Consider the following 11,203-nt stretch of genomic DNA (forward strand, 5'->3'; position numbering starts at 1 on the left):
AAGCCTCGTGTATTAAACGACAATGTAAAATTGTAACATTAATTTAGAGAAAATAACAAAGTTATTGACAAACTCTTTAGCTATGGTCTAAAATACAATCAGATCACTTGGTTCTCAAATTTCCAACATCTTTCGAGTGAAGCGAGAGGTGGCTTTAAAATGGACAAACATCATTTCACTTCCTTAATAAGAAACAAATTGTCTAGGACACTCAAATCCTTTAGATAATACTCTTTTGATGTTTCATGATTTATCTCTGTATAAAAAAGATTCTTATACGGAATCATTTAATTTCTACGTTTTTTTAAGAGCTAAAATAGTTATTCCTACACTTCTTATTCTTGGAGCATGTTCCAATCATATAGGACTTGTATTTGGTTAACCAATATCCAACTTTTGTATAATTCTTTGTGATGAAATAAAAGAGTATCCAGTCTCAAGGAGATGGATGACCTTTGAAAAAAAGTGTTATGTATTAAAAAACTTGCGTCATTAGTCAATAAATGCAATTTTAACATATTTTGACGATGGCTATGTGATAATTCTGACTTGAAATTATTAACAGAAGATAAATTTAAGCCATATTCCAAGAGTTCAAGGACAATTTAACATATTTTAATTTTTTTTTTAATTAAACTCTTCGCTGGGACTTTGTATATTAGATATATTTAGAAGAAAAAAATTGAAAATGTTAGCTCTGCATTATACATATTTGGCATAATTGTTCTTTTAAATAATTGGTGCTTCATATAATTGCACTTTTTCTACGGAATTTTAATTTATTTAAACTACAACTTATTGTTATCAAATTTATAGAATCGTTTTCTTTGAATTATAACTGATCACAAAAAGATCATCTTTGTTCATAATCAAGCACGTGGTTTGTTATTTGTATCAAATACTTAAAACTTTAAAATCAAATTTTTGGTGGCCATGATGGCATTTTTATTAATTAAAAACTAAAACAAAGTCTCTGTAGAAATAAAAGACAAAAGAGAATTTTGAAAATGTTAGTTCTCCATCATAAAAGTTAATTTCCCCTTTCAACAAAAGAAAAAGTCACAAAGAATAGTTTAAAGCCTTCCAATCTCCACCAAAATAGTAGTTAACCAAATCCATTCCAAACACGTGTTTAGCTTTCAAACTTCCCCTTTTATAGACACTTATTATGCATGGAAAGTGGACACTATCTTCTCCTTGCAAACTTATAATACCATAAACAAGAGGGAGGTGTTACTATCTTTAATTTCCTTTTAAACAAATATTAATTTCTTATACTTGAAATCTTGAATTTTGAGATATTAATTAAAAATGAGCCAAGAACAACCAAGAAGGGAGGAAGCTGAGCAAGAGCATGAACCTGTTAAACAAGAAAAGGATGTGAGTAATGTTCAAGAATCATCACTTGTGTCTGAGTCTATTGGTACACAGGTTCTAAATTATTTTACACCTTGTTTATTACTGTATATATTTATAAAATTTCTTTTATGTTTCATTTTGTAAAGCACACACACCTGTATTTTAGAGAAAATAAGAAAATAATAGTATAGAGATCTATTCTTTGATATTTTCAGATCTTCTTGCTTTTAAGGAGATATTTTATCAAATTGAGTACATCAATGCAACTATGCAAGGGAGAATATTTAGAGTAAAGTCACAAATATATATTGCTTTTCTTTTTCCCTAAATGAGATACTTTTAAATGTTTCTTTTTTCCAACTTGAACAATTGAATGAACCTCACGAACCACAATCATATGATTTATCATTTGAAGTGTACATTTGAAAACTTTATATAAACTACCAAAATGTTAGAAGTATATCACTATCTAAAGATGTTTAAATATTTGAGAATAGAAAATAAAGTTTTACTATGATCCGTATATAGTCAATAGCGAATCTTAATTTGTTTGAAATTGAAGCGTAATTATTGTTATTATATAGCTTTTAGAAATTGAGATGAGGGAAGAGTATTCAATATCAAGAATCTTAGGCGTACATGCTAAGAAAAGAGAAATTGACATCCACATACAACTTTTAGATAGAATTGACATATTTTTAGCCAAATAATTCTTTAGCAAATTAAAACCTAAAAAATTGACATTTGATAGCCATACTTCACAAAATCTGGGGAGGGAATCCCCCTTAATACCATGCTATTCACGCCCAAAAATAGGGGTTTGGGGGGAGTATATTTTTCTTAGTATAATTTAAAAAACACGTGTCTTAATTAGTACATTGTGCCATTTTTTTTCTTCATTAAATTTGTCTAGAATTGATTCTTCAAGTTTTTTTTTTATTTTAACATCGGCTGATTAGCAAAAGATGTTTAATTATGACTATTCTCTTTCCAAAAGTTATACTTATGAATCCACCATCTACAAATTATTTTTTTCAACTATTTGCTAGAAGTTATCCTTCATATTTATCTAACAAATTAGTATACATTTTGTTTGCATTGGTATTATTCATCTAATAAATTGATTTACATTTGTATTTATATACATTGATCCCTGTTCATTTAATAAATTGATATACATTTGTTTGTATTTATATCTTTCTAATTTTACATAGGTATAGATTGACCCAAATACAACTAATATATTTATATACATTTATTTAAATCGAAATTGGTGATCTGTATTTACCTAACAAATCTATATACAATTGTTTAAATTAAGATTTGTATACATTGGTGCGTATTCATCTAATAAATAAGTATAAATTTGTTTGCATTAGTATCTTTGTAATTATATATATATATATATATATATATATATATATATATATATATATATATATATATATATATATATATATATATATATATATATATATATATATTAGTTCATATTCATTAACAAATTTGTATACATTTATTTGAAACAAAATTAATATCCATTATCAAACTCAATCAACGAAATTTAATATCTTACAAAATTATCATGAATATATTAATTAATTATGTAAGTACCAAAATGAATACTGAAAGAGTTTGTTTATTTTATAGCTTTGGTAATAAAGGGTTGGCAAATTGACTAAAATAAATATGAAGGAAAAGGACAAGGATGCAACTAGTCGCTTAAGTCATTTAATAAGTGTACTAATAAAAGATGGCTATTGTTTGCCAATTATGTGTTTTTAGTTGATATAGTGTGCCAATTTTTCATGAGAAAATGGACTTTAATTTGAGCTTAACTCAACCTCGATAGCTAATGAGATAGGGATTGTTCAAAGACCACGTAAAGAGACTTTTCCGCCCCTAGATGAGAGATGTAGGAACTCAAGAATTCAAATATATTTTGGAGATTTATTTGCATTACAAACAGAATGATCTTTAGCTAACAAATTTTTATAAAGAAAGAGGTGATGCCAAATGTATTATGGTCAGTTGCTTGTAGTTATAAACTCGACATAAAGATCAATCAACATATTTCTTACTTTTGTATTATGTGACCTCTACTTGAAGGTACATGGAAAAGACAGAAAACAACTAAGCTCAGAATCAGTCTCAGGAAGAGCAAACATTACAATTGGTGAAGCCCTTGAAGCCACTGTTATCACAGCTGGAAACAGGCCGGTTGATTACAGCGATGCAGCAGCTATACAGGCAGCAGAAGTGAGAGCCACCGGACGTACCAACATCATCCCTGGTGGAGTTGCTGCTGCTGCTCAGTCAGCTGCTACTCGCAATGCTAGACTTACCAAAGAAGAAGAAAAAACTAAACTAGCTGAAATCCTCGCGGTATGATAAGAACCTTAAAACTGTCAGGTGTACACAAGTTAAATCGTATGTATAACTAAGACATTTCATTGGTGTTTGGCAGGAAGCAAGTTCAAAGTTACCATCAGATAAGCCAGTGACACGCAAAGATGCAGAGGGAGTGATCGGTGCAGAACTGAGGAATGATCCAAATTTGTGTACCCGTCCTGGTGGTGTTGCTGCTTCTATTGCTGCTGCTGCAAGACTCAACCAAACTAACAGTACTACTAACACCACTAGTGGCACAAAGAATAATGATAACAATCTCAAACAAAAAATAAACTAGGATGAGAGTAAACTACTGTTATATCTAATCCTTCAAATCTGTCCTGTCTCTCAGTTCCGTATCTTTAAATCTTTCTGTTCTTGTTTTCTTTTCCTCTATTGAAGATATTAACACATTTTTTTGTCCTGCCCCATTGTAGCTTTGCGTGAGGGATTGTTACAAGCCTTAACTATTGAGGCTTAGCTTATAGGAGTAGTTATCTGTAGTGAATAATACTCAGAACCTGTGTAGTGAGTTTCTTTTCCCTTCCCAGCTTTGTGCAAGGGTTCGAGAGTATTTCAAGAATATGTACTTCTTTACTATTGACTTTTGTGCATATTGGGGAAATTAGAGACGTTTAGCCATTAAGACCACAATATGTATGCTTTACACTGTACATGAGTAATCTCTTGAATTTGGTTCAATCTACTCTCCAAGCATTTGCTGGATATCTTCAGAATGACTTGCAAAATGTTGCAAGTGCTCATTAGTCTCCCATTTCCTCTCTACATACCTCCAGTTGCTTAAGATCCTAATTATATGTGCAAGAGAGAGAAAGCATAATATGAGTAGTTGCTGGTTTGACAAAGTCGTGAAGTATCAGAAAAGAAAAGTAAATATGCGCCTGTTTGCTGATGGAAGCCTTTCTCCATAAATATGCCATTGGTATATCGTCAAGGGTGACTTCTTTGTAGACGAACAAATAGTTTTTCTTTATATTATTCAAATGGTAAGAATAGTTCACAATTTAGGAGCCAATTCAGTTGTTTTTACTATTTTAACTCAAGTTACAACATATAAATTCCTTGAATACCCTATCTCTCAGTCCAAAGAAGCATAAAGTTACTCAAAAGTCATATTTGCAACCTCTTCTCGAATGGAATCAAACAGCACGGTGGAAAGATAACGCTCCCCAGAACTAGCGAAAATAATCTGCATAGAGAATTAAAACAGAGAAATTTTAGACGAGTGTTCAACTGTTCATTTGCTTTAGTTTGGCTTTGGCTTATAAATCCTTATTAAGGAGCCATGGTAGCTGCGAAATAGCAACTCTCAGCTCATAATTCTGCAAAGTAGACGTGTAGATCATACTCTTTCTTAGAATATAATAGTCTATGAATGAATGACTCAATAGAAAAAAAGGGGAGAAAACAGAAACAAGTACTACATATGCACCCAAAAGTTTTAAGGAGACACAGAAAGAGTGTTATCAATAGATGTAACTTACCACAATAAGTTTCCCAGCATTTTCAGGCCTTTTTGCCACTTTTACTGCTGCAGCAGCTGCAGCCCCTGATGATATTCCTACCTGAAATTAGTCGTGATGAATATCAGAACGCACATCACAAATGAAGCGGAGAACAGACAGTCTGTGGACTTAGAAGTGATCTTTACTTACCAGCAGACCTTCTTTCAATGCAAGAAGCTTTGTCATTTCAATAGCTTCATCACTAGATACCTGAACATCATCATATATCATATCATATATATATATATATATATATATATATATTCCTTTTTCTGTGATATGTCTTTAATATCAAATTAATTAGACAGCATCGTGAAAAACAAAGAGATTAACTAAGGATGTGGCTATTACAATTGTTTAACAGAGCTTTCGTTTCCCTATTGATGGCCAACAATAAGAGAGTAGTTAAGAGAAGGAAAAGACCCCCGGTTACAAAGTCATCTTTATTATGGAGCGCTTTACCGCAATGTGAAGTTTTTCAATGTGAATTCAAATTTAGTCAGGCTCCAATGCGGGTATCGAAACCGCTTGCAAACCAAAAAAAAAAAGAGAACGGAAAAGAAAGATGGCTGCAGTTTTTGATTGCACCAATGTTCAAAGTTGTCTTTTCATTTAGCGTGTGATCTTTGACATATAGTTTCACAAAATCAAAGCTTTACTAAGATTTGTTTTTTTCATCTTCCCGTCTGTTGACTTTTCTAGACTATCTTTTTACACTCCTCACTTCTCTCTATAATAAATGTCCAAAACAGGATGTTTTTGTCACAGAAATATCCCAATTGTCTTCTTTTTGTCTCAAATACACTGTTTCCAGAGATTTATGCCACTAATATTATTTTGTTATCTTTGTTTTCTACTACTTCTGTTTTCCACTCTTTATCATGCTACTATATCATTATGTGTCAATTTAGCTACCAAATTTTCACAGGTAGAACATCGGGAAATGAAGCTTACTCTTGATAAGTTTAGTGTTCGTGAAGTTCTTTCCACATCTATTTCCCAAGTTTTTATCGTAAGAATATCTAATATGCATGCATCTGTCAAATTGCAGACCACTCTAAGAAGGAGTTTATCACATCTATGTCTTTATCTACTTACATGTGATCTTTCGATGGTGATTGCTTGGTAATTAATGTTTCACTGATAGTAACTCTATGATTCAATGTACTTAGTGTTAATTGGAGATATTTATACGTAAAATATACTTTAGTACATGACTTGGAGACGCTATGTTTTTTCTTTTTTTCGGGTAAGTTTGATGTGGACTGATATTCCCCAAAATAGAAAAGTCACAGAAATGACTCTACAGAATTTAGCACGGGACACAACGTGCAGGACTAGTTAAATAAAAGCAGAAGCTGTCATCATACCAGGAAATATAGCAGTGAGAACTTTGACATTGAAACTAACGAATATTGTGGAAACAATTCCGTCAATAAATTGATATATCTAACTTTATCCTACATAGAGATCTGGTCTATGTTCCCATACTTTGTATCTCTGCTTCTATGAGTTGTAAATGCAATTAGTTTTATATTAACCAAATTGATAATAGCAGATTCATCATCTGATTGGAGAATAATTTGTAAGATAAGCAGGCTTGATAAAAAACACTGAGCAGAAATATAAATGTTTATAATCTGAAAGCTAAATATATGGTATACAGCCTTACTTGAAGAACTTCATCCAGGATGCTGACATCGAGAACAGGTAGGATTAAACCAGGACCAATTCCTTCGATCTTATGCGGCCCTTTAACAGTAACACATATCAGTCTATGATAAAAAATAATTCACAGAAAGTAGTGACGAAAACACTGCGTGAGAGATGAGCCGGAAAAACTCTTTTTGTGGAGCTAATGCAATGGCATGTTAGTTATCATGGGATAAAAAGATGTGCTAGTGCTTCATGTTAACAATTAGATGCATCTTTAAGGAAGAACCAACAGAGTCTGTGCTTAATTCTCCAACAAAAATAACGGCATAGCTCAATCGAATGGGGGAAAAAACTTGACTGACCTAGTGGTCCTCCATTTAGAAATGCATTTTCTGCTGGTTCTATACCATATAACTGATTTTCCCACAAAACAAAGGAATAAGTAATCAACACAAAAAGAAAGAAGAACAATACCACTTATCATGACTCACAAATAAGCTAACCTTTATTTCTGGATTCTTCTCCTTGAGAAACCTTCCAATTCCTGTCACTGTGCCTCCAGTCCCAATCCCAGCAATAAAAATATCAACTTTCCCTCTGGTACAATTCCATATTTCAGGTCCAGTTGCTTCATAATGGATCTACACACATGGATACTTGATAAGTGTGATGTTTTTTATAAACGAATGAATCATGAGTTATTTGTATAGACACCTTTGGATTGGCAGGATTCTTATCCTGATGAAGAAAATAACAGTTCGGTGTTCTGTCCATTATCTCTTGGGCCTTCTGAAGCATACCATCCACACCTTTGGATGAATCTGTGATGTATAACTCAGCCCCCAAAGCTTTAAGAATAATCCTTCTCTCAATACTATATTTTGCTCCCATCACTATCACAAGTTTATAGCCACGAGCTGCTGCAATAGACGCAAGACCAATGCCGGTATTTCCACTGGATACCTCAAGGAGGACCGTCTTCAGCCACCATTTTGAAAACCAAGAAAATAATTTCAGTTCAGCCTTTCAAAGAAATGATCAGGAACTACAGGTAAAATTTGTGGAATCACATAATGTACTGTTCCTTTTTCCTCCTGATATTTATTCTTACACAAACTTCACCAACCTTTCCAGGCATAATCAGACCCCTATCTTCTGCATCTTTGATCATACTCCACGCAACCCTACATATGAAGAATTGGAAGTTAGGAATAAGAGGTGAAAAATTCAGTAAATTCAATATTTTGCAAATTAAGCAGAGAGTGATGCACAAGAAGAAACTGGATGAGGGGAGTGAAAGATAAACAAACACCTATCTTTGATACTTGAGCATGGTTGCATTATCTCCAATTTGGCTGCAATTTGGGCAGCACATCCTTTGGCGATTTTGTTAAGATATACCATAGGGGTGCTTCCAATAAGCTACATTGTGAAGACAAACAAAATGAGATGATTTGATGCTGAAAAAGGAAGATGTAAAGAGTACCAATAAAGATTTCAGAAAGGAAATTAAATTACTTCTGTGACATCTTTCGCGATCTCATGACTCTTCGCTTCCATATTGTCTTCCTCACTTACTGCAACAAGAAACAAAAACTAGTTAAGGAAAGAGCTAGGCATAGTTAATAATAATAAGAAGAAGAAGATAACCTATGTAACCTACTACACTCTCATGGAAGTGAAACAACAACGTATAATGATGAGCATTAAGCCAGATAAAGAATGCATTATATATATAGCAACCATACAAGAAAAAACTTGCTAAATCTTCCACACTAACTAGGAGGCCAACTTTTATGTATGAAGTGCTTTTAGAACTTTGAAGTGCTAAAGTTATTTTTATAAATAAGCAGTTGAGTGTTTGGATAAAAGTGCTTATGTTGAAAATAAGTGTTTGAATTTTAGGGTTAAAAGAATAAAAATGGTAGTTTGGAAATTTAGTTAAAATATAAGGGATATAAAAGTAATTTCCATGGTCAAACAAAATGGCTTTAAGCACTTAGAAAAAAAAAAGTTAGAAATCCTAACTTTTCATTTTTGACTGACTTTAAGAACTTTATGGCTTAAAGTTAACATTAGGCAAACACGTCCAAAAGCTAAAAAGGGATTTTAAGTTGGTTTTGACCAACTTAAAGCCAATCCAAACGGGCTCTAGATCTTGAGGGAAAGAGTGCCCAAGTACATATAAGCAGGCAACAGTTCATTCCCCAACAAATATTGAACCATCTAATAAGAGAGACCATGAGTTTAAGAGGCACATATATTTTCCACAACAATCAGCATAGAATAAAGATAAATTACTTTAGTTGTGGTCAAATTGCGAGGAGTAACACCATAACTAAAGTTTGATATGATAATAAATAATGAAAATAAATTAGACACGAGTATTTTACGTGGTCAAACAGATAGAGGGGAAAAACCACGGGGTAGAAGGATTTTATTATGATAATATGGGAGTACACTGCTGTCAAATACAAGGAGAAAACAATAATTAACACTTCTCCCTTGTAAAAGGAACAACTCACTAAAAAAGACACTCAAAACTACAATATTTATCTTGGTGTATAGCTCTTTTGTGTTCTTATTTTTTTGAATTGTATTTTTTTTATGAAATGATCTAAATGAGGGCAGAAAGCCCGATATTTATAAGAAGCAAAAACGATATTTATCTTGCTTTGTTTATGCCATATTTTCTGTAACAGGACAGCACCTCCTTTTTGACTTTCTTTCAATTGCCACAAATAAACAAACATCATCTAGTAATTGCTTCTACTGTAATTGGAAAAGACAGTCACTTTGAGATGATCATTAATGGGTAAGTTGTTCGAAGAATAATGTCATTTTTTTTTTAATGTGACAGGTTTAACACTACAAAATTGAAATATCTTTTATATATTTTACATATTTTTAATTTTTAATTTTAAAAATTTAAAAATCTTTTTTATTTTTTAAAAATTTAATATCAAATTAAAATCAGAAAATAAATTAAAACAAGAGGAGCACTATTTTGCCGTTGCTTAACGTTAGACAATTGAAGCGTTGTGGTGCTTTGTTCAACACACATGTTACGTAGTAATTTATGTCATTATCAAATCATATTTTCTTAAACGATCATGATTTGATAAAAGTTATCACGTTTCTTCACCAGTATTTTTAAAGCATCATTTAATTGAACTTTCTTAATCCAGTTATAGAAGAGTTTTTTTTTAAATAAATTTTATTTATTTTCTTCAAAAATTTAAGAATTGTTTCATTCATAAAAATTAAAGTAATGCAAGTGCAATCTTTTTATACTCAATCATGTATATAAATATTTATTTAGAGCCCGTTTGGATTGGCTTTAAGTTGGTCAAAACCAACTTAAAGCCCTTTTTTAGCTTTTGGACGTGTTTGCCTAATGCTGACTTTAAGCCATAAAGTTCTTAAAGTCAGTCAGAAATGAAAAGTTAGGATTCCTAACTTTTTTTTTCAAAGTGCTTAAAGTCATTTTCTTTGACCATGGAAATTACTTTTATATCCTTTATATTATAACTAAATTCTCAAACTACCTTTTTTTATTCTTTTAACCCTAAAATTCACATCATAAGCACTTTTATCCAAACACTCAACTGCTTATTTATAAAAATAACTTTCTGCACTTCAAAGTTCTAAAAGCACTTTATACATAAAAGTTACTTTTTTTAAGCAATCCAAACTGGCTCTTATCCACAAATACTATTTGTGATAAATTATATCTAGGAAATGATGAAAATACTTAGATTTTGCAGATAGGTATTATTTTAAGGAAAAATTACGCGAATTGACCAACATTACTAGCGTATTATTTAATACAACTATAGTTTCACATAATTATGAATCGCGACTACAGTTCAATAAAATTTGCTATTATATAAATCTGGGGATAATATACAAATCTGGAAGCAAATTTAAGGGCTCATATACAAATCTCTAAAGCAAATTTGTATTTTCTTTTGTATTTGTATATTTCGGGGCTCATATACAAATCTCTAAAGGTTTGTATTTGTATGTAGAGCAAATTTAGGGGCTCATACACAAATCTCTAAAGGTTTGTATTTGTATGCAGAGCAAATTTAGGGGCTCATATACAAATCTCTAAAGCGAATTTGTATTTGTTTATATAATCTCTTTGAAAGCCCAATTTATATAATGCAGCGGGATATACAAACGGGAAAATCCAATTTGTATAATGCAGTTAGCTAGATATACAAACGGAAATTGATATATAGCAACTGGAACTATAGTTATGAAAC

At 31.7% G+C, this 11,203-nt stretch overlaps 2 protein-coding genes across 6 annotated transcripts; one reads left to right on the top strand and one right to left on the bottom strand.

Moving 5' to 3' along the window:
* The first annotated feature begins 1,021 nt into the window (after positions 1 to 1,021).
* LOC129886287 (late embryogenesis abundant protein 47-like) lies at positions 1,022 to 4,532 on the top strand. Of its 2 annotated transcripts, none has more exons than XM_055960907.1 (3): positions 1,022 to 1,431; positions 3,469 to 3,744; positions 3,827 to 4,532. In XM_055960907.1, exons 1-3 carry the CDS (start codon positions 1,312 to 1,314, stop codon positions 4,046 to 4,048), a joined length of 618 nt encoding a protein of 205 aa, XP_055816882.1. In that variant the 5' UTR covers positions 1,022 to 1,311; the 3' UTR covers positions 4,049 to 4,532. The 2 variants fall into 2 exon arrangements, with proteins under 2 accessions (XP_055816882.1, XP_055816883.1); XM_055960908.1 differs by having other exon boundaries at positions 1,022 to 1,380.
* Positions 4,533 to 4,758: 226 nt separating this feature from the next.
* LOC129886286 (cysteine synthase-like) lies at positions 4,759 to 8,683 on the bottom strand. 4 transcript variants are annotated; one of them, XM_055960904.1, is made up of 11 exons: positions 8,596 to 8,683; positions 8,451 to 8,509; positions 8,245 to 8,354; positions 8,059 to 8,116; positions 7,647 to 7,910; positions 7,436 to 7,573; positions 7,295 to 7,346; positions 6,949 to 7,028; positions 5,427 to 5,486; positions 5,256 to 5,336; positions 4,759 to 4,960 (listed from the first exon to the last, which is right to left on the bottom strand). In XM_055960904.1, the coding sequence occupies exons 2-11, from the start codon at positions 8,490 to 8,492 to the stop codon at positions 4,871 to 4,873; spliced, it is 975 nt and encodes a 324-aa protein (XP_055816879.1). In that variant the 5' UTR covers positions 8,493 to 8,509; positions 8,596 to 8,683; the 3' UTR covers positions 4,759 to 4,870. The 4 variants fall into 4 exon arrangements, with proteins under 4 accessions (XP_055816879.1, XP_055816881.1, XP_055816877.1 ...); XM_055960906.1 differs by having other exon boundaries at positions 8,583 to 8,670; XM_055960902.1 differs by having other exon boundaries at positions 8,592 to 8,627.
* Between the last annotated feature and the right edge of the window lie 2,520 nt (positions 8,684 to 11,203).

This window comes from Solanum dulcamara, chromosome 4 (assembly GCF_947179165.1).
Source record: "Solanum dulcamara chromosome 4, daSolDulc1.2, whole genome shotgun sequence".
Classification (NCBI taxonomy): domain Eukaryota; kingdom Viridiplantae; phylum Streptophyta; class Magnoliopsida; order Solanales; family Solanaceae; genus Solanum; species Solanum dulcamara.

Bases quoted from the DNA above. Each gene is read 5' to 3' on its own strand.
- LOC129886286 (XM_055960904.1), bottom strand. From the start codon at position 8,492: ATGGAAGCGAAGAGTCATGAGATCGCGAAAGATGTCACAGAA. The intron at 7,911-8,058 runs GTTGGTGAAGTT...TGGTGGCTGAAG, and splicing joins GTCTGATTATGCCTGGAAAG to ACGGTCCTCCTTGAGGTATC. The intron at 5,337-5,426 runs GTAAGTAAAGAT...GACTAATTTCAG, and splicing joins CATTGAAAGAAGGTCTGCTG to GTAGGAATATCATCAGGGGC.
- LOC129886287 (XM_055960907.1), top strand. From the start codon at position 1,312: ATGAGCCAAGAACAACCAAGAAGGGAGGAAGCTGAGCAAGAGCATGAA. The intron at 1,432-3,468 runs GTTCTAAATTAT...CTCTACTTGAAG, and splicing joins CTGAGTCTATTGGTACACAG to GTACATGGAAAAGACAGAAA. The intron at 3,745-3,826 runs GTATGATAAGAA...GGTGTTTGGCAG, and splicing joins AACTAGCTGAAATCCTCGCG to GAAGCAAGTTCAAAGTTACC.